The 26,504-nt window shown below is 35.9% G+C and overlaps 2 protein-coding genes across 2 annotated transcripts; both read left to right on the top strand.

The window, feature by feature from the left end:
- Nucleotides 1–5,524: 5,524 nt before the first annotated feature.
- LOC114385639 lies at nucleotides 5,525–7,001 on the top strand. The gene is made up of 4 exons (XM_028345678.1): nucleotides 5,525–5,789; nucleotides 5,952–6,488; nucleotides 6,593–6,744; nucleotides 6,828–7,001. The coding sequence occupies exons 1-4, from the start codon at nucleotides 5,525–5,527 to the stop codon at nucleotides 6,999–7,001; spliced, it is 1,128 nt and encodes a 375-aa protein (XP_028201479.1).
- Nucleotides 7,002–20,964: 13,963 nt separating this feature from the next.
- On the top strand, nucleotides 20,965–25,102 carry LOC114417097. The gene is made up of 2 exons (XM_028382205.1): nucleotides 20,965–21,071; nucleotides 23,715–25,102. Exon 2 carries the CDS (start codon nucleotides 23,765–23,767, stop codon nucleotides 24,794–24,796), a length of 1,032 nt encoding a protein of 343 aa, XP_028238006.1. The 5' UTR covers nucleotides 20,965–21,071; nucleotides 23,715–23,764; the 3' UTR covers nucleotides 24,797–25,102.
- The last annotated feature ends 1,402 nt before the right edge of the window (nucleotides 25,103–26,504 follow it).

Consider the following 26,504-nt stretch of genomic DNA (forward strand, 5'->3'; position numbering starts at 1 on the left):
ACATTTAGAAAACGTTACTAAAATATGAAAAAATGTTATCATTTTCATGGGTAACATTCTTTCAAATGCATTATAAAGCCCCCGCCCTAAATGGTTTTAACAACATTTTTAATATATCATTGGTAACATTTAAAAAGTGTAACTAATTCATATCTTTTGAAACATTTAAAAAATGTTGCTAGTTTTAACAAAATTTTAATATATTATTAACAACATTTAAAAGGAATTGTTAATTTACTTCTTTAACAACATTTTTTAAATGTTAGTTGATAATTTTATATAACATTCAAAAAATGTTACTTTTATCATTTCAATTTGTTACTCATGGAAATAAGAATATGACAGGCAAATAGCTTAATTGGTTGGGATATAACATCCAATAAATTTTCCAAATATAAATGGTAAACTGTTGAACAAAGACCTCACTCAATTTTCCACACACGAGGGGAAAATTTGGAAAATTGCCAAATATAAAAGTTTTCTAGTTTCGGTTGCCTATATTTGGCACTGCATGTTGTTCACCTACATCTTACTTTTACATATACTTTCTTGGCTTCTTGCCAATCCTATAGAGAAAAAGACAAAAAGAACTAAACCTAAAAACATTGTGAGCATTAATGACTTTCTGCAAGCGAGTGTTCCTTGCCAAATTTCCCAATATGTGATCCTTCTCTATTTATCAGGTTCAAATTGGCTCATCATACTCCACCAATTTCCCAAAAATAATTTGGAGTGCAAAGGGGTTTGAGATAAGATGATCCACTGGCGCCTTTTCTTTTTATCATTATTGGGTAGGATCTTAGTGGTCTTATGAGGGAGACAATTGCAAAAAAATCTTTACTCTATCTATAAGGTGAAAAATGATGAGGTGAAGGTCAATCTTTTATGATATGGCGGGTGATATTATTTTTTTGGGAGATACATCTATGAAAAATGTCTTGATCATGAAAAGCATCATGAGATGTTTTGAATTGATTTCGAGACTCTAAGTCAGTTTTCATAAGAACAACTTTGGAACCATTGGGGTGGAAGCAAGGGTGGGCTTTAGATTTGCTCAAATCTTGAATTATAGACTACTATCTCCCCTTTTACATGCTTAGGGATACCTATTAGGGTGAATCATAGAAAATTGGAGACTTGGAAGTCGGTTCTCACTAAAGTCAAAAGGAAGCTTGCATCATGGAAACACAAAGTTCTTTCTTTTGTGGGAAGATTGTGCTTAATCAATATGGTATTGAGTTCTATACATTTGTTCTTTCTTTCTATTTTTTTAAGTTCCAAAGGTGGTGTTAGATAATTTAGTTTGTTTGCAAAAAACTTTTCTTTGGGGTAGAGTGGAGGGAGAAAAGAAAATAAAATGGGTCTAATGGGATAGTGTGTTGTCTGAAGAGTGAAGGAGGGTTAGGGGTTAAAAAATAGAGTTATTCAATCTTTCCTTATTGGGAAAATAGAGAAGGAATTTATTCCATCACCAAGACTCCTTATGGGGTAGAGTGGTGACATCTAAATATGACGGATGGAAGGGATTGTTAAGTGACCATAGTGACAAAATGGAGTCCATATGGTGGAGAAATCTTAAAAAATCGTGTGGTGGCTTGAACAACTTGAGATGGTTTGATAAAGGAGTAGAGTGGAAGGTGGGAAGTGGAGATAAAATAAAATTTGGTGTGATGTATGAATGGGGGAACAAAGCCTAACCAATTTATACCCTAAGTTATTCCTTAATCCATTACAAAAATTTGAGGAGGTGGACAAAGTAGGGGTGTGGAAAGGGGAGAATTAGAGGTGGGATCTTAGATGGCGTAGGAATTGTTTTGCTAGGGAAGAAGATATGCTAAGGGAACTTTAACAACTTGTGTCCAATTTGGTGTTACATAAGGAATGTCTAGATGGGTGGAGGTGGAAAGGAAATGCGGATGGTTCTTGTTTGGTAAAGTTGACATACAAGAATCTCATTAGGGATAGTTTGGATCAATAAAGCAACAAAAATTTTGTCTACCTATGGAGATTAAATATCCCTTCGAAAGTGATCTTTTCTTGTGGAGATTGTTCTTAAATAGGTTTTCCACCATGGACAACTTAAAAAAGAAAAATGTGAGGATCACTTCCAACAATTGGCTTTGTCCTGTTTGTGGTTCAAAGAAGGAGACTACAACTCATGTTTTTTTCTCTTGCAAAGCGATGGAATTAGTTTGGAAAGTTATGTACTCTTGGGGAAGATTGATTATTGTTTTGCCCCTTTCACCTGGGGAAAACTTCTGGCAAAAACCTAGTTATGCAATTTCCATTTGGAACTTGTTGTGGTGTACTATGATTTGTTATCTATGGTAATTGTGTAATGCATATATTTTCCGTGGAGGTTCTTTTGATCTAGAGAAACTCTTGGATCAAGTGTTGTTTACCAGTTGGTCGTGATTGAAAAAAGGTTCTCATTCTTTTCATTTTTCCTACTTAAACTGGTCTATGAACACGACAACATGCATACATAGTTTATGACATTGTTCCAATGCTACGTGAGGTTGTTTATGGAGATGTTTTCATAGTTTTGTTATTGTGTACTCAAAATGTGCATACAATATGGATTCGAGAATTATTTTGCATGATGAGAAGGTTGGGTAGTCTTAAATGCATTCTACTAAACTATAGGGATGGGTTGATTGGTGGTTATATTTTGATCCCATTTTTTTCTTTACAGGTTATCCTTCATTTATTTGTCATAAATACCTAGCTGATGTATAACCGATAATTGGGATCATTTTGATTTTAGGGATGTAAAAAATCTATTTATTTGGTTGGGTATAGCTTATACCCTTTTATCAATATACTATTATTATTTGGCTGATAAAAAACAAAGCACATGATAAGGTCAAACAAAGAAAAAAAATTGAATAGCATATTATAGAGTAATTTTAATTTGTTACAAAATTTATATACAAATACCTTGTATGTAGAACAACTTGGCTTGCAAATATCACAATAAGCATGGCTTAAAACTTAAGATTTTTCAAAAGTTTTATTGGAATCTTCCTTTAGTCTTTTGTCATTTCCTTCACTTCTGGCCACCACCTTCTCATCCCTTTCACCTCTCTATTTTGTACCATTGCGGCTCTCCACCTCTTCTTCCCTTCTAGAGATGGACGAATATCAAGCAAAGGAAATGACTAACTACTAGACCAAGAAAAGCTTCTCCAGATATCGTTGGGAGAAGGAGGGGGGCCCATCTGGGGGATGATCAAACACCTCAATTCTTCACCAACTTCCCAAATTATTGCAATGTCAAGGATATGTGGGGGGTTTTTTTCATAAGTATCATAAGGTTTTAGAGTTATACATCCCAGCAAAAAGAGATCGAAGGGGAAACTGCACATCATCTTTTTTTATCGTGCCTTATTACCTATAAGATTTGGTGTTGTTGCTTCTTGTGGATTTCTCCAGATTTTGCAATAGTTTTTTCTAGCTCTCTAGTTGAGCATTTTTGGTTCATCAAAGGGGTGGGGAGATCTAGGCACGAAGATGAATCCTAGCAAGTGATATGGTCAACATTTATTTTCTGTGTATGATGGAAGAGAAATGCAATTATCTTTCAGCATGGGACGGTGATTGGTTCGTTTTGGCCAAAAACTTGATGCGTAAAATATGTTAGGCTCACACAATGGCAAGTGTACCCTACACAATAGTAACAATGAACTCGAAAATTTGAATATCGAATCCAAAGGACCAATTTTATTCCCATTTAATCAAGTTTATTAAACTCATGGTAGAGATGATTAAAAAGAGGATTTAAATATTTTTATGATTTTGACCTTTATAAGAAAGCAAATAAATGAATATAAAGAGATGTTTTGGGTTATAATAAAAGTGTCAGGGATTATGATTCACTAGTACTAATTTTTTCCCAATCCTAGTCCTAATGAAATTTCTTCCTCAGTTAATTACCAATTCCCAAAATCAACTAAAGCCTATAATCAAGGTCAAAGATGCTCTTTGCGTTAAATTAATACATGAGCACGGATCTATCAATTTAAGTCAAAGGATAAAATCAATTCAAAGATGATTAATTAAAGACTTACTAATCTATCAAAGATTACCCAAACAGTTTGATCATGCAATTTGGTGCAAAATATTCTCTACCTAGATCTATCAATTACATGCAGATGATCACTACTACACAATCAATTGAGTATTGGAATGGTCGGTTCCAAATAAACATTAAAATAAGAAAGATAATTAATTAACATAAAATAATGATAAAAATCCATCATGAACAAGGAGAAGAGTACATTTGGATAGTTACATTAGAACACCTGGACTATGGGAACTGGTCACTCATTATCAAAGCAAAACTAGCAATCCAATAAAAAGTATACATAGGCATACCAATAGGCAGGAACAATGATCAAGATGCATCCTAGCGGTGTTGCCCACGCTCTTCATTTCTCAAAAGCCCTTAAGTTCTCTCAAATTCGTAAAAAGATAAGAATAAAACTAAAGATTAAACTTATAATGAATTTTACAAAGCCTAAAGGCCTAGAGACCTATATATAGTTTCTTAAAGATATTTGCACGAAAAGGCGCACTATGGCCATGGTGAATCCACCATGATCGTGGTCGTAAATAATGTTGAAACCTTGGGCCATTATGGATTGACCATGGCATTCTTGATCGACCACGATCCTCAAGAGTTGACTACGACCTTTGTGAATTGATCAAGACCCTCATAATTGACCCCTCTTGGTTGACCCCAGCCCTCATAAGTTGACCACGACCCTTATGATTTGACCACGACTGTTGTCGAATCTTGACATTGTTTTGGAGGGTTGTTATCACTTTATTATGGTCGTGCTAATTACCACAACTGTGGTCAATGTACCATGGCCGTGATCAAATGTAGAGTCTTCAAATCTTCATAAATTTGTGTAATTTTCAACTTTTTCACTTAATTGAGCGGCTATCCTTTTGCAACACAAAACTAGTGTCAAAATGTGAATTCTGCCAAGAAAACACATGCAAAATAGCACAAAACCTCCCAAAAAATACCACTCAAAAAGTGTTTTTATCAATGGATGAGATTAAGTTCACTACATGGTCATGGTGCTATAACAATCACCCTTATTTTAACATTTCCTTTGTGCAACGGTGCTCCAACACAGTTGCATGTCTTTGCATTTCATTAAGGTGTCTATGTTTGTTGGGATCGTGACTTGCTTGCTACGATCATGCTTCTTGTCTCTATCGGTGGAGATTCTTTTTTTTATGGGAGGGATGGTTTTGGTGTGGGTCAGGGGCATAATTGTGTTGGCCCATGTTTGGGTGTTTAACTCCTTTTGCTGTGGGTTATCTAATATTTATACCTATTGTGCTATAAATATATCACAACCCTACCTTGTAACTTGATATTGTTGGTACCCTCTATCAACGATAATCTATTTGTTTCAGATTTTTTTAAAAAATAAAAAATAAAGCATTGAAGAAATACATTTGGGTCATAAACATTGTACTATTTTCAAAATTGACTTCGAAAATAATGTCAAATCATAAGAGCACTGAGTCAGCCATCAAGAACCTGGAGATCCAAGTGGGACAACTAGCTAAGCAAATAGCTGAGAATTCTTCTGGAGGTTTTGGAGCTAATACAGAGAGAAATCCCAAGGAACAATGTAAGGTTGTCATGACTAGAAGCAAGAGGGAAACCATGGTAGAGGATGAAAATAGGACTAGTGATGAGAAAGAGTTAGAAGCTAAGGGAGAAAAAAGAAATGAGGAAGATCTGATGAGGGAGAGAAAAATAAGTGAAAAGGAGGAAGAAAAAAATAAAAAAAAATTAAGAAAAAGAGAGAAAATGAGGAAGAAAAAAATAAAAAAAATAAGGAAAAAGAGAGAAAATTAGGAAGATAAAAAGACAAAGAGTGAGTTGGCCAAATAAAAGAAGAAAGAGGTTGTTCCATGTACAGGGAAGGAAGCACCATATCCCTTGGTGCCATCTAAGAAGGACAAGGAACGACACTTCGCTCGTTTCCTTGATATCTTCAAGAAATTGGAGATAACTATCCCATTTGGAGAAGCCTTGCAACAAATGTCACTCTACTCCAAGTTTCTCAAGGATCTGCTGACCAAGAAGGGCAAATATATCCATAGTGATAATATTGTGGTGGGGGGAAATTCCAGTGTTGTTATCCAGAGAATTCTTCCACCAAAATACAAGGATCCAGGGAGTGTCACAATCCCTTGCTCGATTGGTGTTGTGTCAGTTGGAAAAGCCCTTATTGACTTAGGGGCTAGCATTAATTTGATGCCTCTATCCATGTGTAGAAGGATTGGAGAGTTGGAAATCATGCCAACAAGAATGGCATTGCAGCTGGCAGATCGCTCAATTACAAGGCCATATGATGTAGTGGAAGACGTGTTGGTCGAAGTGCATCAATTTACTTTCCCTGCAGATTTTGTGATAATGGACATTGAAGAGGACGCTGAAATCCCGCTGATTTTAGGTCATCCATTCATGTTAACAACCAATTGTGTGGTTGATATGGGAAAGGTAATCTTGAAATAAGTGTGGATGACTAGAAAGTTACATTTGATTTGTTTGATGCAGCAAAGCACTCAAATGAAGCAGTGGCTGCCCCAAAGAATGATGCCAAAACTGTAGTGAGATTCTTGAAGAAGAATATTTTTGCTCGCTTTGGGGTGCCAAGGGTCCTAATCAGTGATGGGGGCTCTCACTTTTGCAATAGCCAACTACAGAAGGTGCTAGGCCATTATCATGTCACACACAAAGTAGCCTCACCGTATCACCCATAAACAAATGGTCAAGTTGAAGTTTCCAACAGGGAACTAAAGAAGATCCTGGAGAAAATTGTGGCCTCCACTCGAAAGGATTGGTCAAGCAAGTTGGACGATGCACTATGGGCTTACAGGACTACCTTCAAGACCCCTATAGGCCTGTCTCCGTTTCAAATGGTTTATGGCAAAGCTTGCCACTTACCAGCAGAAACGGAACATAAGGCATACTGGGCTCTGAAATTCTTGAATTTTGATGAGGCTCTATCAAGAAAAAAAAGAGGAAGTTGTAACTCTGGGAGCTGGAAGAGATGGAAATGAATGCCTATGAGTCTTCAAGACTATACAAAGAAAAAATGACGGCTTATCATGACAAGAAGTTGCTAAAGAAAGATTTTAGGCCAGGCCAACAAGTTATGCTCTTCAACTCAAGATTGAAGTTGTTTCTAGGCAAGTTAAAGTCTAAATGGTCTGGACCATTCACCATCAAGGATGTCAAGCCTTATGGAGCAGTGGAATTATTTGACCCTCAGTCAGAAACTCCTGATAGAACATGGATAGTGAATGGCCAGAGATTGAAGCTATACCATGGTGAGAACATTGAGAGATTGACCACCATTCTGTAATTATAGGACCCTTAGAGGTAACATACGTCAAGCTAGTGACGTTAAAGAAACGCTTACTGGAAGGCAACCCAATTTTTTCTTTATTTTCTCAATCATTATTTTCTGTTCATCATTACATGTAGCTAGGTTTTAGCTTATTTGATATTGCTAGAGTCAAAATTCAGTCTATTTTGTATGATAAAAGGGTTGGCAAAAGCTTCACTAAAGCATTGGATGAGTAAAGAACTTAGAGAAAAATTTTCAGCCATCCACTCGCTCAGGGAGCCTCATGCGCTAAGCAAGACAGACCCATGCACTGAGCGAGTAGCATCTCTTGCTAAGCACACCAACCTCCACCCATTGGCTGAAGGGGTCTCGCTAAGCGAGACAGTTACGCTAACCCCAAAAACCTCTCTGGAATTGCATTTAATGGAATAGGGCTAAGCAAGTCAGCTCGCTGAGCGCGATATAGTCTCTCGCTAAGCGCGTCTATGCGCTAAGCGCAAAAGGCTCTCTGCATAGACCCCCATGTCAATTGGGCTAAGCAGGTCATACCCGCTAAGCCCAAAACCTTCTCTAGAATAGCAATAGCACTAAGCAAGACCATCTCGCTAAACGTAAACCCACTACTGCATCTTGAGGCATTTAATCAGTTAAGCCGGCCATGTCCCGTTTAGCAAAAGTTGCAGACCAATCAGAGCTACATAACTCACTAAGCGCACACCTGTGCGCTAAGCCCAAAACCCTCTCGGGTTCTCTAATTTTCAAATTGGGCTAAGCGAGCCTACCCGCTAAGCGCATGAGTTTAAATCCTGAAAATTCAAACGTTTAGCAAAAGGCTCTCTACATAGACCCCCATGTCAATTGGGCTAAGCAGGTCATACCCGCTAAGCCCAAAACCTTCTCTAGAATAGCAATAGCACTAAGCGAGACCATCTCGCTAAATGCAACCCCACTACTGCATCTTGAGGCATTTAATCAGTTAAGCCGGCCATGTCCCGTTTAGCAAAATTTGCATACCAATCAAAGCTACATAACTCGCTAAGCGCACACCTGTGCGCTAAGCCCAAAACCCTCTCGGGTTCTCTAATTTTCAAATTGGGCTAAGCGAGCCTGCCCGCTAAGCGCATGAGTTTAAATCCTGAAAATTCAAACGTCACTGAGTGCTCGCTTAGCGAGTCATTCGCACTAAGCGAGTCAGTCGAAACTACCAAAAAATAAAACATAACTGCCTTAGGTAGTTACACTTCACCAAGATTATAACTTCCCACACACACAATCATTGGCATTCTTGCTTTGTGCTTAAATTTTCTCTCTGCTCCTTGCCTCACATTCACTTCAATCTCAGCAATCCAAGTAAGTTTCCTTATTCTTTAGTTATTTTTAAGTTTCTGAACCCTAGGGTAGAAGACTTATGAATTCTCCGTGATTTGATCCTATTGATGTTGTTGTGGCTCTGTAATTAGTTGTTTAGTTAGCATGTTGTTAAGGCTTTAGTTTATATAATGAAGGTTGATTGAAGGGCTGAGCCTCAGATTTCCTATGCTTGAAAGTGGCTAGAGAGTTGAAGCTTCAAAGCCCCAATTTTTTTCTAGAAATTTCGATGTACTCGTTAAGCGAGCCTACTCGCTAAGCGAGTTCATCCATTTTGGATGAATTTCTGGGTTTTCAGATGAACACGCTAAGCAGGCTCTACCCCGCTAAGCGAGTTCATCATTTCTATTTAAATTTATGCATATATGTATGAACTCGCTAAGCCATTGCACTATGGCTTAGCGAGCATTTAAATTTCAAGTTTTTAATTTTAGAGTTCGTATGAACTCGCTAAGCCGTCATGTCGCGCTTAGCGAGTTAGATTAGTTAGGTCTGAGTCATAGAGGCTTTTGACATTCTAGTTGTGGCTAAGCGAACCACGCTCGCTAAGCCACCTTGCCTCTAAAGTCTGAATAAGCCTGGGCTCAGCGAGTCTGTCTCACTAAGCCCAAGGCAATTTAGTTTTGCTGAATTTTGTTCAGGCGCTAAGCGAGTCATGCTCGCTAAGCGCAATTTCTTCTCTGTTTTAGAATTGGGTTTAGCGAGCCTGCTCACTAAGCCATTTATGTTCCAGTAGTTAAGTCACGCTAAGCGCCCACAGGCACTAAGCCTGTGTAGTGTGTCACGCTAAGCGAGCCATGCTCGCTAAGCGCAATTAGCTCTCTGTTAGAGAATAAGGCTTAGCGAGCCATGCTCGTTTAGCCACTGTGTTGTTTCAGCTAAGCGAGTCTGTCTTGCTTAGCTAGTTCTGTGTTTTTCTATTGTCGCGCTAAGCGTGCCCTGCGCGCTAAGCGCATGCTGTTATTTTCTGAAGGCGCGCTAAGCGAGTCTGTCTCGCTAAGCGCACAACCTTTTTTACTACTTGTTTTTCTGTTATCTATTTCTCAATAACACTTGTCTAACTCAACTCCTTTGCTTGTTTTGGTGTAGATGCCCTCTAGAAAGAGAAGGGTTTCCACCTCCCAACCTCAGGAACCATATGACACCTCACGGTTCATTTCTAAGGTTGCATGGGAGAGGTATGAGCAGAATGTACACGCCAGAAACATCCTCCTAGACCAGGCAGCCGGGATAACCATATTGACTTGGCCTTGGTCAAGAAATTTTATGCTAATCTATATGACCCAGAAGACAAATCCCTTAGACAGTGCAGAGTGCGGGGGAAGCTTATAAAATTTGATGTTGTGACCTTGAATGAATTTCTAGAGACCCCAGTGGTTCTAGAGCCTTGGGAGAGGTACTCAGCCTACTCCAGATTCTTTCATACACACCTCGACCCTCAGGAGCTCGCCAAGCATTCCAGGGCGGGGATTTGTGTTGAATGATAAGGGAGCACCCTGGAAGCTCCTCAGGAAGGACCTGACCACTCTAGCTCAGACATGGAGTGTCCTCTCCTATTCTAACCTCGCCCCTACTTCTCACACGTCCGATTTAAACATGGACAGGGCAAGGTTAGTTTATGGGCTGGTGATGAAGATGGACATGGACTTGGGCTCCATCATCTCAAGCCAGATCTCACAGATGGCCCAGTCCAAATCCTCTCGGCTCGAATTTCCTACACTCATTACAGCACTGTGCATCGCCAGAGGAGTTGTGTCTGATTCCCTCACCTTCGAGTCCCTGAGCCCGACCATTAACTTGGCCTACATTAGGAAGAACTGCTGGAACCCAGATGATCCGACGATTACATTCCCTGGGTCCCGCAAGGCCAGGGCTAAAGCTCCTTCAGACACTTCTACTTTTGCTCTTGCTCCCACTCTAGCTTCTACCTCAGCACCAGCACCACTAGTTCTTGTTCCTGCCCCTCCAGCACTCACAGCACCGTCCGGCCCCTCCGCTCAGAGCTCAGAAGTCTTGGTGCCGATGTTGTAGAGCCTTCACCATGGCTTATGCCTAGTAATGCAGAGCATTCACGATTTGGCTCAGCATCGGCCCATCATCAGCATGGAGGATTTCATGGCCCAAGTGGCCTGACCAGGAGTCCAGCCTTCTCCTGCGGGGGAAGGTGAGGCTCCTACAGCCCAGGAGTCGCAGCCAGTGCCAGAGGTGACACCAGAGGAGACGCTGGAGGACACACCTGCCACTACCGCTACAAATGTTGATTATGTTGCGGACATGACGGCAGCTAGGGGTGGAAATGAGCCGAGTAGCTTGTCAAGGGCCTTTGGCTCGGCCTATGTAAGGCTCGACTCGGCTCGGCTTGTTTACTATAAAGGCCAAGCTCAAGCTTTTTAAAAAGCTTTTTTAGATAAAAGGTCAAGCCCAAACTATAAAAAAAAGCTTGTTAAGCTTGACAAGTCGACCTATTTAACTAATAATAATAATAATAATAATAATAATAATAATAATAATAATAATAATAATAATAACTTTATTTTATCAAATCTTATCTTATCCAGATTTTATTCTATTTAGATTTTATTTCCTCCAGATTTTATTTCATCTAATCTTATCTTATTTTTTCCAGATTTTATTTTATTTTATTTATGGGCTTGGACTTAAAATAGATTTGTAAGCTTTGGGGCTGAGGACCTAATCCATACATTTTTCAATATTATGCTCTTTTTATTTTCTTTTGATATACTTTGTGCTTTAACAACTTGAATTCAATATGATTTTGTTTATCAATTATTTTTGGATTTGTACATTACTTATACGAAATTTTATAAGTTTCTTTTTTTAGTTAGTATTTCACTAGGTTTTAAAATAATTAATTAATCAAAGACATATTTAAGCAAGTTTTTAAATAGGCTCGTGGGCCAAGCCAGACTTTTATGTAAGCCAAACCGAGCCGTTAAAAAAAGCCTATGACACTTAATGAACCAAGCTCAAGCCTTACGTATTTAACTCAAGCCGAGCTCAAGCCTAATAAAGCTTGGCTTGGCTTGGCTCATTTCCACCCCTAACGGCAGGATAGGGCACCTAGGACCCCTGGCCCACATCAGCACAGGATTTCATTCCGACGCCAGCCCAGGATGCCCTCTCCACACCTCAGGATGATCCAGCACCAACACAAGATGATTGAAGATAGGACTCATTTATTTTTCTGCTATTTAGATACTATTTTTAAATTTCAGTTTTAGTTTAGTTTTATTTACTTACTTAGCATAATTTTATAGTTTTTGGAATAGTTTACAGTTTTTAAACTATGCACAGTGGTTGATTTCTTTTGAAACATGTTTTGGTTTAAATCTTTGGTGTTTGCTGATTGGTTTGAATTTGATTGATTGCATGACCTGAGTGAATTACGATGATAAATCACATGCCTTGAATAAGTATGCGGTAGTTAGAAGAGAAAGGACATGAATTAGTGGCGTGAGTGAAAATGTTAGTTTGTTTGACAGGTAAATAATGAAGGTAATCATTGGCTATAACCCGGTGAGTTGTGCGAACTTAAATTGTGAGAAAACAACTAGCATTAAGTATCAATTTTTGCTTGAATCTCTGAATATTGAATGAATGCATGATTTGGAAATGATGAAGGTCATGATTGATTGATTTAGCCAAATAGCCTTACCTTGTTCATGAATGATGAAACCATTGCACCCATGTTAAGCTTGAATTTGATTGAATGAGTTGAACCCTAAGCCTAATTGAAATTATAATCTCTGTCTACCTTTCTTTAAGTTGTAGGAGAGCATTGTGGTTCAAAGAAAATTTGTTCCAAATTTGGGGGAGTGAATTGGGTGATTTTGACTGTGGTAAGGAAAGCAACAGCCACGGACAATTGTTGAAAGAAGCAGTAAGCATAAACTGCTAAAATAAAAAAATAAAAAAAATAAAAAAAGAAGAAAATGAAAGTTTCAAGAATAAGCAAAGCTTTGTGTGTTTTGTTTCTCAAGCTAAGTGTCTTATATGATTGTCGCATATCAATAGAAGTTGGGAATTAAAGGGAAAAGGTGATCTAAGGATGAATGCTCTCCTAGAACCTAAGTTTTGCATCCTAGAAAAACCATGAATTGTTTGTAGCCCAGCCTCATTACAAGCCAAGAAAGCCCTTCAGATTCAATTTGTGTATTTGTGATTGTATGACATGAGATGAAATGCAAAAGTTGAGACTTGTGTTGGTTTTTTATTTAAAGAATTACCTTAAACACTTCTACTTTTGAGAGAAACAGTGACCATGAGGATTAAGCTTTATGAACCTTCCTTGATACATGTCTTGCTTGCTAGCTTATTTCATTTGTACTGCTTAATGAACATGTTCATATCTTTGAAATATTGCATATCTTTATGAAGGGCTATTGGTTGAGGTATTGCTAATCACCTCTATTCATGCGATTGAATATTTTGGAACAAACACATTTTTTATTAACCACTGTGAATTCGGTCACTTGAGGATAAGTAAACTGTTATTTCTTTGCTTAAGGACAAGAAAAACTATAAATTTGGGGGAGTTTGTTAGTTGTTATTCATGAGTAGTTTTATATTGAATATTTGCAAGGAAATAACGCATTACCTCCACTTTATGGTTCTTTTTGTAGGAATTGTACATGTTTTTTTGTTTAGTGTGATTTTATAGAGTAGATACTCCCATTCTATGAATTAATGTTGAATCCAACTCAGTTTCAGGCCAAAGAAGAGAACGTTCAAGTAGTTGATGACTTGCTCAGCGAGTGGCATCCGCTAAGCGAGGCATACAACTCACTTAGCGGGTTAGGAAACCCTAGAAGAGGATCAATTAGAGATGTGCTCGCCCAGTGTGCAGCCAGCCTGCCCAGCAAGGTCTTTGTCTCTTCTCGCGCTTATCGCGCCCAGTCTCGCTAAGCCAAAATTCACTACTCTCGCTTAGCGAGCCTTCAGAAGCTGAAAGGTCCAAGAGCCTTTAAAACACTGAAGTTGGCAGAAATAAAAGAGTCTTTTGGATAGTTTTAGAAAAAAAATGCATAAGAGGAAGCTGAGAAGACAAAAGGAAGGCAGCTGAGAGAGCTTAGGTTAGAAGGAGTAAAGTCTAGGGTTTAAAGGTTATAGGAGACATCCTCAACCATCCTTTGCCATTTTCTTTCACTCAAAACTATTCATTCCTTGTATTCAGAGATTGCATTACTTGTAATGGAAGGCTAAGCCTCTTGGTTGGGGAGTTCTGCTGAAACCTTGATGTAACACTCTTTCACTATCTATTTAAGGTTATTTTTATGTGTTCATTGCTTCTATCTATGCTTATTTTACATGCTTGTGGCTTGATCACCCATTTGTATGTATAGTTAGGATTTTTAGCATTGGGAAATGCTTTAAAGCCTAAGAACTTGGTAGAGCAAGCTAGAAATCTGTATGTCTAGGAATAGAGTGCAGTGATCTAGCTCATATGATGTTGTAAACTTAACGCAACTCTTTTAGACTTAAGTTTGTTGAGGGATCAAGGATGAATTTTAAAGAGGGTTAGGCTCATTCACTAGAGGGATCTTGGTTTGAGTAGTTTCTCAGCATAAAAACGCTAGGATAACGTTAAATAAAGAAAAATACACATTAACATCAAGAGAAATTCAGTAGAACGACCCTATGCTTTTTACTTGATAGTTTTCACTTCCAAAATACTAGATATTTAGTTTATATTCCAATAGACTTTAGTACAGAATTCAACTTGATATTTACTTTGCTTTTAATCCATACAAATGTTTGCATACTGGATGTACAGTGTTTGAGTGAAACAAATTCCCTGAGGATACGATACTCGGTCTTACCATTTTATACTACTTGAGCGAATCGGTACACTTGTCGAAGAGCACTAACAATTGTCACATTTTCTTTTCCAAACCTGTTCATGAGATTCTTCTGAGAGATTTTGTTTGGTTGTTGATGAAAGTATGCCTTGATGGTGTAGAATAGTTAGACTATTTCTTTGCATAGAATTAATAGACCCATGGTTTGAAGGTATTGATGAAGTGATATCAGCCAAAAGAGTAAATTGTGTACTCTGAAACTGCAACTCATTGGGCAAGTTCTTAAATGTAGTGCGAGCCTGCTTTTCTTTATCTGGAATGATATTTTAATAAGTTTGAATTCGCCAAATAAACATAGACACAATGATAAATGCTTGTATTTTATTTTACATTTGAAGAGTTATAGATTACCTTTCAGCATATCCCTATTGCTTTTCTTGTTTTTTTCTCTTTTCTTGTAGTATTAATTTCCTTTTTCTCCTTGCTTGAGCAGCTACATCCATTTTTGTTTTGGCACACCCAGATTACACCAAGGTAAAATCTGGAATAATAAATAAAATTTATAAATTTACAAAATTAAACACTTTGTAGAGTTTTAAGGTCTGTATTTTTTTTATCAAAAACTGCAAATACTCTTGTTACAATATTAGATGAACCTCATACCTGTAAAATTTGTTGAGATTGGCTAAATCTTTGTTTTTCTAAAACAAAAGAGAGTGAGTGTGCTACTTCCTTCAAAAGTAGTGCAGAATCTATCTCAGTGACATTGATTCAACACCTTCAACCTCAAGTAAGTAGTATTTCATTAAACAACTTTTCCTTCTTCAACCTCCTCTTCGCCATAGATTTTGCATTAAGCAAATACATAATAAGGATTTTCAATTTTAGAGTAGTTCAGGAATGGGTGGTAAAGGAAAGCGGGGATGTGTATGGTGCTGGTGGATATCAAAGTAGATTTTCTAAGGTTTTTGGTGGGTTTGGGGTTGAAGGTGATAGCATAGTAGTCTTTGGTGTGTTTTGGTTGTTTCCCGCTAAAATATTGGTATTGGACTTAGTTCCTCTAAATCTAACTTTGGTCACTTGACTTCCCATCAGTATAGTAGCAAAAAGACAATTGGTAAAGGAATTAGACACTTACTCTGTCCACATGCAATATAGCCATAAACACTCTTGTTGCCAGTCTGTTTTGTCCAATTCTTGCCATCTCTGCTTCAAGTTTGATATGTTTAGGCAAAAAATAATAAATAAAAAGGGCAAGAAAATAAATTTAATAACTTGACTCATTAAAAATGCAATAGAAAACATATATTGATTTCATCAAGATTTAATCCTTCAAGGAGGAACTTCAGAAAACTTGCCTACCTTTTCTTAGTGTAATGGATGGATGGATGGAAGAAAGAGATACAGTAGCAACAGTGCGTTAGGGAGGGGAGTGGCTTCTCTCTCCCACAGACTCAAAGTGCAGATTTGACAAATGAAAAACTTGTCTGTGACAGAAGGGGAATGGCTTCTCTTTCCCACAGAATTAGAACAAATAATGAGTGCACTGTTTTCTCCTTCCTTATTTCCTATCGTAATTATAATTGTCTCTTCAAGTCACTTCTATTCACACGTCTATGAAGAGTTAAGATAAGGGGTTATATGCTTATTAAAAAATTAAAAAAAAATTAAAATAGGCTTTTTGAAATTTACTTTTCCAAAGGAAGAGAAGTCACGCCTATCCACTCCATCAGTTTTTCTTTTTTCTTTTTTTATTTTTTTTATTGAATCCCCTCCACCATGTTAGTCTTGATATATGATACATGATACATCTTCTCAATAATCCTGCATTCAATTTATATCAATTTATAAATCAAATAGATAAATCAAATAGAATTTATGTTATCATAAATTATAAAGATAATAAATTTTAGTGTAAGCAACTCAACTTGATATCTCTTTGGAATATTCACATATTACAAAATTTTTCCTAATTGTAATACTAAAACCCTACATACAATTTAAGACAATTAAACAATTATCAAAATTGAATATCAAAAATAAAAAACAATGATCAAAACTACTCTTTTATCTTTATATTTTTATTAGTAATTGTAATCATAATAATTTATATTGTCACAACGGGCATGAACCATTGCAGCAAGAATTTCATCATTTAAGTTCATGAAATATTTATTCATGGCTAAATCACGGTGTCTGTATGCAAATAAGTATAATATTAAAGTTAAAAAGTTTCTCTTCATTTGTACAAATTATAGTATGAGGTGTAGTGACATTCAAAATCTTCAAATAAATACTTTGTTCACAGTAAATAATTAAATGTTTTTCACGAAACACCTAATAATATCATACTCACTTATGAAGTATAAACATTCACTATTTCTTATCAATAGTGTTAAAATTCATTATGAAATGGATCAAAACTATAGGAATTTTATCAGCAGCACTATAACTTGGTTGTTTATACCATTTTTGTATCACATTTTCTACTTTCCATGGTTTTTTAAAAATGTGTGATTTGTAATCATAACCCTTCACAAAAAAAAAATATAGAAGTAGTTAACAAAAGGCATATCATATCACATACAACTTGTCTTGGTCCATAGATAGTCAAGTACAATTTTTAGAAGGTTACATCAAAGTAATGAATGATTCAAGCATTGCTCAGTAGAGCAGAGGTTACCCACTAAATTCTTTCAAGTTGGAACACAAAATATTGCCAGATGGAATAATTTACAAAATGCCAACTTCATAAAACAATTACTCTGAATTGATACGCTTGCTTGAAGAATTTTGATATGAAATAACATGTTGATTGGCATATTCATCATTCATATTCTTAATGGTCATTTGTTTTGCAGGGGTCATTAAAACAAAACTTATGGGATCATGCTCAGCAGATTGAGATAAGGAAGGCTGCAAATATCATACACAATGCAATATTACTCTTTGTTATTGGGTATGAATCATAGTCACTCAATAAATAAGTTGCATAATACATAAATAACTTACTATCGGGAAGGTTTCTTGAGATTGAGTATCAGTAGAAACAGACTTTCCCTTGTCTATGATTTGTTCAAGCTAAAATACAAAAGGAAAAACATTCATGGGCATAATAATCACTAAATATCACAAAATCAAAAAATAACATTAAAAAGAAAACCAACAGGAGAGTATTTGATGTTAGTTAGAACAATACATACATTCTGCGATGTTGAAAGTTTTGCTTTGATTGCAGTGATGATGTCTTCATTCTCACTAACATCTACAACAGAACACTAACGATATTGAAGGTGATACTTGAACCTTAGAGCAAGTTGTTTTCCAATCAATTCATCAACACATGTTGGAAAAGAATTCATATTCTTCACACCTTCTTGGTTGGAACAATCTGAACATGTTAATATTCAATAACAAAAATATATCATTCTAGCATTTACACTATATTAATTTACAATATTTAAACATTATTTAAACCATAGCTTCACACTTACATCTTGCAATTGTTTCCTGGTCTCTGCAGCACTTCTGTTGAACATTTTTATGCAAACACTATCCCAAAAATGAAATCTTTCTGTTTCACCTTCATGCTCCATCACAATGACCAGCTTATACCTTATATTTCAATATTTCAATTAAATGATAAAATGGACAGATATTTTATTGGTGAAACTAAATAATAAACAACACAACACAAAGCTTTATGGACTATAATGATAACCTGAGCAAAGTTTCATTTAGGGTCCTTTTACACGACCCACATTTAGCCAGGAACACTTTTGCCTCAACAAAACAGGTACAATACAAACAGCTACAGTAGCTCCATGGATCCTTCACCAAGACTTCATCAACAGTCCCAACAATCAAATAGTATAAATCCTAGTTTGACAAAAAAAAAAACAATTGTAATATATTAGCACACATGTGCATAAATTAGATATTCGTTAATAATAAAAGAATGAAATGGAACTTGACCTGTGTCAGTGGTTTTATCTCGCCTAGTCTCACCACTTTTGCATTATGTAAAAATCTACCAAGTGAGGAACCTTGAGATCCCTGAGAAAACTAAGATTGAGAATAGGCATCTCCCTGAGTTACTTCACCAGTATGATAAGGCTTGGAAATCATGAATTTCTTTTTTGGTCAAAATCAATTTATAAGGATTTTTGAAGTGTTAGAATAGTTTATACCGTTTTAGGAAATCATGAATTTCTAACATGTCAACATTAATATACATCTTGGATGCTATCTTAGTGTTCTGAACACTAAGTGGATATTTGTCTACAATTATATACCAAGAGTTTAGTATGAATTCTAAATAAGAACATTATAGAACTCATAAGTACTAAATACTAAGTGAAAATAAAAACATTATAGAACTCATAAGTACTAAATACTAAACAGTAGGCAGTTTGATTTTGGCATTCTCTTTGTGAGGCATGGATGAAACACAAAAAATATTCCAAACACATGGTAAGAAGCCAGATTTCCACCAACAAAGAGAAAAAAAAAAGGAAAATAAGTAGAATAGAACACGTTTGAAAAGTCAACTAAAAATCAAAGCTAACACCTTTGCATAAATCAACTAACATTGCAACTAATGGTTTGAAGTCACTGAGTGCTCAAGCAAATGACAGCAGAAAATCAGAGACAATGAAGTAGAAACAAAACTGAAACAGGATTGTGTTACTCATAAATCCATTCACACTTCAAAAGGTGTCACATTATTAAACAAATTGCATGTCCTTTCGCATTATTAGGGAAGTTAAATGAATCATTCTTAGGGCAACTAAATAGGAAAAACCACAATAACAAACCACCATTGTTACTTGGGTCAACGGAAATCAAGAAGAAGTGAGAAAATTGGTGGAGCAGAGCAGCGGTCAGAGGCAATGCGTCAGATCCGAAGAGGAAGCAAGAAAAGTTGAAGAAAGAAGAAGTGAAGAAAGCAGGAGAAATTTGTCTGTCCTCTGCACCATTTACTATTTGAAATTTAATTCTTTTTGTTTTCCCTCACATTTCCTTTTCAGACTGATTCTTTTTCCATTTTATTTTTTCATTTTTCATTTTCAACAAAGTGAAGTGAGGCCTTGAAACGATGCCACGTGGCTCTTCAGGGCCTTCTTTGTTCAGGATAGATGATGGGTCTGCTAGTGGTTACCGTGATATTGGAGTTGCTATCGTTAGTCTAGGTACTAGGCACATCACTTGGTTTGAAGCCACCTCATAGGACTTAAATAATGTTTCTTTCTCTACTCTACTATCTCAAATTATTCTTATATATATATATATATATATATATATATATATATATATATATATATATATATATATATATATATATATATATTCAATCTTTTTAAATATTATCCTTTTTTGGTGCAATCGATCTGGGTGTCGATTCGTCAATTTAATTTTTCTTTTTGAAAAAAAAAACTCACAAATACACTTTAGGTGAATTCAAACCATGCTACTAGTTGGAATTGAACCCAACAACTAACATCTAAAGGAGGGCACACGGAAACTTACCCAATAAACCATCTCAACTAGTGAGTCATAATTATTAACAAATTTAACATATATATATATACACACACACACACGAAGAATATCAAATTACACCGATATAACTTTAACAATTACTATACCATTTTGATAATTTGATATCCAATGTGATTTTTATTGATCCAGCTATTGAATTATATCTATATATTATCAATATTGTTTGTGTTAAATTTTATCAAAAACAACAAAAAGGTAATCAAATAATTCATATTTTAGTATATTTTAAAATGATTATACTACATCAATTTTAATATATGTAAACGAGATAACAAATGATTTTGGATTAATATAAAATTTTGTATATATATTTATGTTAAAAAAAAATTCTAATCCAACGCTGCGTTTTAAGAAAATATTAATTAAAAGTTATTGAACGGTGTAATAATTGTTAAAGTTAATTTGATCTTTTCTTTATATACTATATATTTTTGAAGAAAAAAAAACTTGAAATGTTGATATTTATTTATGGCAAGGTATGAAATGAGGTCACTTAATTAAATTACTATTGATATGGTGACTCAATGTCTTGATTGAGTCAACATATTTGATTTTAAAAATTATGGCACAAAATCATCCATCCCTTCTAATTTATATTTTCTCATTTTTAAATTTTATTATTTTAAAAAATTATTAATAATTAAAAATATGTTTATATATTTAAAATATTTCTTTATTAGAAATTCTAATTATAACATATTTTATCATAGGTTTTAGTTATATAAAATAAATATTAATGTCGATAATATTATAAAATACAATAAATATTAATAATAATTATAATTTTCCAAATTCCATAAAAAAAAAAAGATAATTCGATTTGACGTAGTTTATTTTCATCCACATCGAGTAAAACCTGATAACCTATAACCTCAGGAGGAGAATGTTCCTCTGAATCCGAAGCCCGTGCTCTGCCCAGCGACTTAGCCAAAAGGTCACTCTCCATTTTCTTCCTTTGAATTTCACTATCTTCTGTTTTTCTTTTCGCTCTGAATTTCAATGATTTTTTTTTTCGTATCTTTTGTTGCTCCCTGTTTGGTTGATGGGATTTTGTTAGTTTTCTTTCACCTATGTTGGAATTAGGCTAGTGATTGCAAAAGGGCTATTAGGGCATACTCTAATAGTCTTGTTAGTTGTAAAATTTAGACTTGCAATATATGTGAACTGATAGAGCTGAGGGAATCATGAATATAATATTTGTTCATTTACTAATTTTTAATATTGATAAAGAAATAATTGTAGTAGCTCAATGAAAAGGGGTATTGGAGTTTAGCTAAACTTGTTGCCGTGACGATGAAGTTTGGTTCTGATGATACTCTGACCATTTAACACAAGTTTGTGTGTTTTAGGTACTTCCTTGTTCTGGAAATGTATATGCTTTTAGATATTCGGCTTTGTTTTAGCTTATGTTAGTGTGTTTGAGTTAGGTCATCCAGATGATGGCATAAGACAGCCAAGAAGACAGTCCTTTTTTATAAAGAAAAAAATTATCCTTGTCATCTAGGTTTTTCTGCCAGATGGAATGTCAGAGCATTTAGGTTCGTATATATAGTATTGTGGCACTTGGAGGAATATGTGAACTTGACTATTGTTTGATTGATTCGGTGGTGGTGTTCTTTGTTTGTAAAAAGTGATCCAATTGGTGAAATATGTTGCAGCAGGATAGTTGGTATTCAATTAACGAATTGCCCTGGAAATTTTGAGATGGTTGAAGTAAAAGTTGTTTTTGATGAGATCTTTGCATATGAGTATTTTGGTGTAACATTTTGTCAAATAGATGGTGGCTATATAAAAAGCAATGGTCTAGCAGTGTATAATCTGCATTTTCAGTTATGCAGTTTTAATTACTATGTTATATTTCCAGCAGTCAACAGATACTAGAGAAAATAACTGGAGTATCGTTTTGGGGAAAGGCTGTACAGTTGGGTAGTTTTCTTTGTTTTCTTTTAAGTGCTTTTAGCTTTATGGCAAGGGGAGTGGGGATGTTTATGGCCTTTGTAAAGGCAGAGCAAGGTTGTTCTATGTAATCATGTTTGTACCAGTATATGGCACTTCTTGTGGCATTTTCTGGTCTATGTTTTAATAAAATTTCTTTTGCTTCTAAAAAAAAGGGTAATTTTATATTTGTATACAATTGGAGCTGTTTGTTGTCATGCTATCTATGTAATTGACCTCATCTAGTGGGATAAGGGTTTTTGTTGTTGATTATTGTACGATTGTAGCTATTTAATTACATTGTTAGTCCTTGCGTGATTACCTTAAGGTGGTTTTTGGGATAAGGAATGTTTGAACATTGTTAGGAAATTGGCATGGGGATAAAAGTTTTGTAGAAGAGAATGAACATACTTCTAGGAACCAGAACCGTATTGCTGATAGTAACCTCGTTTCCTGGTTTCCAGTAAAGTAGTTTAGTTAAGAATGAAAGATTTATTTTACCAAATGCCACTTAAATAATAAGTATTTTGATACAGAATGGGTATACCGGTGACATAAATCCCAGAAAGTTTAAATTTTGAATGTCTGAACTCTGAAATCTTCAAATTCAGAGAATTCTATCCGACTTAAATTAAATTTTCATTTGCCAGATTGTGCTTCAAGTTCAGTAGATTTGGTTTGCTGTTGACAAGAAAATGTTTTATGATGTGAACTGTTTTTCATGGAAAAATAGTCAATTACATTGTTATCTTAGTTGAATAGAAATTTTTCGCAGTTAACTAAATTGTCTTTCCAGCTGACTAAAATCCCCAAGAAATTAAATTAAAATCCTAAGAGTTTATAACTGCCTTGTTTTTACTTTTAGGTCTTTTTATGTAACTAGTTTCATATTTCAGTATTTCCACTTACTGCATTGGTATTTAAGCTGAGTGATTTGTTAAAAAAATGAAGAAACTAGCTAACTAATTTAGAAAACTGCTCCTTTATTGCCTAATGAGGTATTGATTAACCGCTGCTTGTGCTTATTGATCTGATTCAGTGCCATTTTAGTACACCTACACCCATTTCATATAAAAGATTTCACTTCTGGTTTTCTTTCTTTGTCCTTGCTAATAACAACAGTTTTTAAACCTTCACCACTTTATATGACTTCATTACTCTGAAATCTGCTTAAGTTTATGTTTTTCACCTGGATTGTATCTGTTACACTTGGGAGTATATCTTCCAATATTTTCCTTTTTGCTTGTTCGGAGTTGATGAGAAAAGAAAAATGAAAGTGAAGCTGAAAATAGAATTGAATTTTAGTTTTATCTTGTTAGGGGACATCTGGTGTAACTGAAGGTGTCCCAATCTCATTCTCGAGAACAGTACTATTTGTGTGCCACTTTCTGCATTGATGAACAGTCTTTGGTAGCAGAGTTCCTGTATTCACTTTGCTCATGTTTCTTGATAACTCTTTTGTTTGTTTTACATTTTTCCTTTTAAATTGTTAGACTTACTCACTGTCTTCTTAAGGTAGCATCCAAGTTGGTGATGTATGCTTTCTTATCACATTACTCTCTCACTCCAACAGTCCACAATTTCTTGATTTTTGGAGGTTAACAGTGTTTGTTATCAACATTTTGGTATTTCTTAACTTCAGGTGCAACTGAACAAAGAGCATAAAATCCTTTAGAGTGTCAGTAATCAAGAATGCATACAGGAATGGCTTCATTAACTCAACTCCATTATAAAGTACATACCTCCACTTTCAGAAGGGTGCATTCTAGAAGCCAAGGATTATTGAAATCTGGAAAACTATCCCAACTTCAAGGATCCGCCTTTCCTAGTATTCACATTAATCAATCCTGCATATGCTGCACGAAGTTAACTCCATGGGAGTCATCACCTGTCACATATGCTCCTACTGATAATCAAAGTGATACTTTTTTGCCGCAAAGTGCCAATATATTTGAAACTCTTGAATCTAGTAAAACAGCTGAGTCGCCAATAGCAAATGCTGAAGGGGTTTTAGAGACAGGATCTCAGCCAGGCCTGCAGTTTCAGTTTTTCAAATGGCCATTGTGGCTTCTTGGCCCTTCCATTCTCCTAGCAACAGGCATGGTCCCAACATTGTGGTTACCGATATCATCAATCTTTCTCGGCACCAATATAGCCAGCCTACTTTCCTTAATTGGACTTGATTGCATATTTAACCTCGGTGCAACCCTTTTTCTCCTCATGGCTGACGCTTGTTCACGACCAAAGTCTCTAACACAAGACTGCAAAAGCAAGGCTCCCTTCAGTTACCAATTCTGGAACATTGTTGCAACTCTTACCGGATTTATTATCCCATTGTTGGTGATGTTTGGATCTCAGAAGGGCTTTCTCCAGCCTCAACTACCTTTCATCCCATTTGCAGTTCTACTTGGTCCCTATCTTCTTCTTTTGTCAGTACAGTTTCTGACCGAGATGTTGACTTGGCATTGGCAATCACCAGTCTGGCTTGTTACCCCTGTCATTTATGAGTCTTACCGTGTGTTGCAGCTAATGAGGGGATTAAAGCTTGGGGTTGAGCTCAGTGCACCGGCATGGGTGATGCATACAATTAGGGGGCTGGTTTGCTGGTGGGTGCTAATTCTCGGTCTGCAGTTGATGAGGGTTGCTTGGTTTGCTGGCTTAGCTGCGCGAACTCGTAAGCAGCAATTGTCTTCTGATACTTCTAGTGCTAATGGTGATTGGTGATTACTGATTAATACCATTGCAAAAATATTCTGAAAGAGACGGATTCTAGAATAAGTAGATGTTGTTTATTATAGTTATGGGTGTTTTCCATCCCATCTATATACCATAGTGATAGTGGTACACATCTAATGGATATATATATACACAGGTAAATTGCATACAAGACTTTGATCACTGGGCTTTATGCTGTATCAATGGTTGTTTTGTCTGTTATCTTCAAGTTGTGAATAAATTGGTTTATCTGTTTTCTACCTCAACTTATGAAGATGGAAGAATTATACGGTAGTTGGTTCAAGGAAAAGTTTATGGATGTATTATCTTGATAAATTATAGGTAATAAGATAAGTTATATCAATTACATGTCCTTTTGTTTTTAATGATGACATCTAGATTGAGTCGAGGCTCGTATTCCTTACGTTCATTTTTTTTCCTTCTGATCAGCCAGAAAGGTATGATTGATGGGGGTAGAAGGGGTAACCAACCCGTGTACATCAAGGAAAACGTAGCTAAAAGCATAAACCATATAGGTACTTATCTTTCAATTACATCAAAAAATAAATGACTAACTCTAGAATCACTATTTGACATATCCCTGTCATGTATAATGTAGCTGATGTACTGCATATTGCATAATTTCCCACCAGCTTCACTACTCCCTAGAATTAGCCATTCCAACAATCAGACCCTTCAAAATGAGAACCAGCACCAAAATCGAGCTGGTAACTTATTTGTTATGTTGTTCCCTATATCCAATATCAGTAAACCTGCTGCACCATGTCTGATTATAACAAACCGTGCCAAATTACAGCTCCACCAATATATCCACTATATACCAGAGACTGTTGAACCACCACTTAAGAGAATTACCTGCTGAAAGCCCTGTCTCACAACAAACCAAGTGCAGCAGCGTGTATAATGTACAAAGTGCCAACTATCTACCTTTTAGACACATTGACAGAGTTGACCACTCATAAAGCAAAAAGTTAAACTTCCTGCTCATATTTGATAACCATAGCCAGGATCTTAGCATGATCAAATCCCACATTCTTTCACTGTTTAGAACTGTGTTGTTGAAAATAATGTCATTCCTTTGTAGCCAAATAGTCTATATGACTGCGAGCCAGACAACCCTCTGTTTGAGCTGTGCTTCCTTCTTCAATAAACCATCATTGTGATGTTGTAGAAAATGGATTCTTGGATTATTATGCAGAGCTGACTCAAAGCCCAACCACCCATAGCATCTGTACTACAACCTGAAAGATATCTTACACGAGAACAAGAGATGCTCCACTGTTTCAGCTTCCTCCTGACAAAGTGGGCAGCATGAATCTGAACTCTGTAGCTGCACATTCCTCTAGGGAAGGTTGGTTCTGGTTTGTATTCTAACATGCATCACACGCCAAGCGAATGCTGTCACGTTAGAAGGCGCAGTTGTGCTCCATAAACATTCAAAGACCTCATTTTGGCCTCAAGAACTAGATTGCATCAATAATTTATTGCCCTGTTTAACAGAGTATGTGGTCTTTTAAATGTTGTTTTAACTGAACACCATTCACCTTATTCAAAAAATTCTTTACAATAGGCTTTTCCTGTTAGAACCATTGTCTCCTCCAAGTAAACTCCTTTCATTCATAAATGATAATCAGTTTTGGCTGTTTTTGTTTTTTTAGGTATCCTTGTCTTTTTCCTCTGCTCTTTTTACCCTCGA

The sequence above is a fragment of the Glycine soja genome, chromosome 1 (genome assembly GCF_004193775.1).
Source record: "Glycine soja cultivar W05 chromosome 1, ASM419377v2, whole genome shotgun sequence".
Classification (NCBI taxonomy): domain Eukaryota; kingdom Viridiplantae; phylum Streptophyta; class Magnoliopsida; order Fabales; family Fabaceae; genus Glycine; species Glycine soja.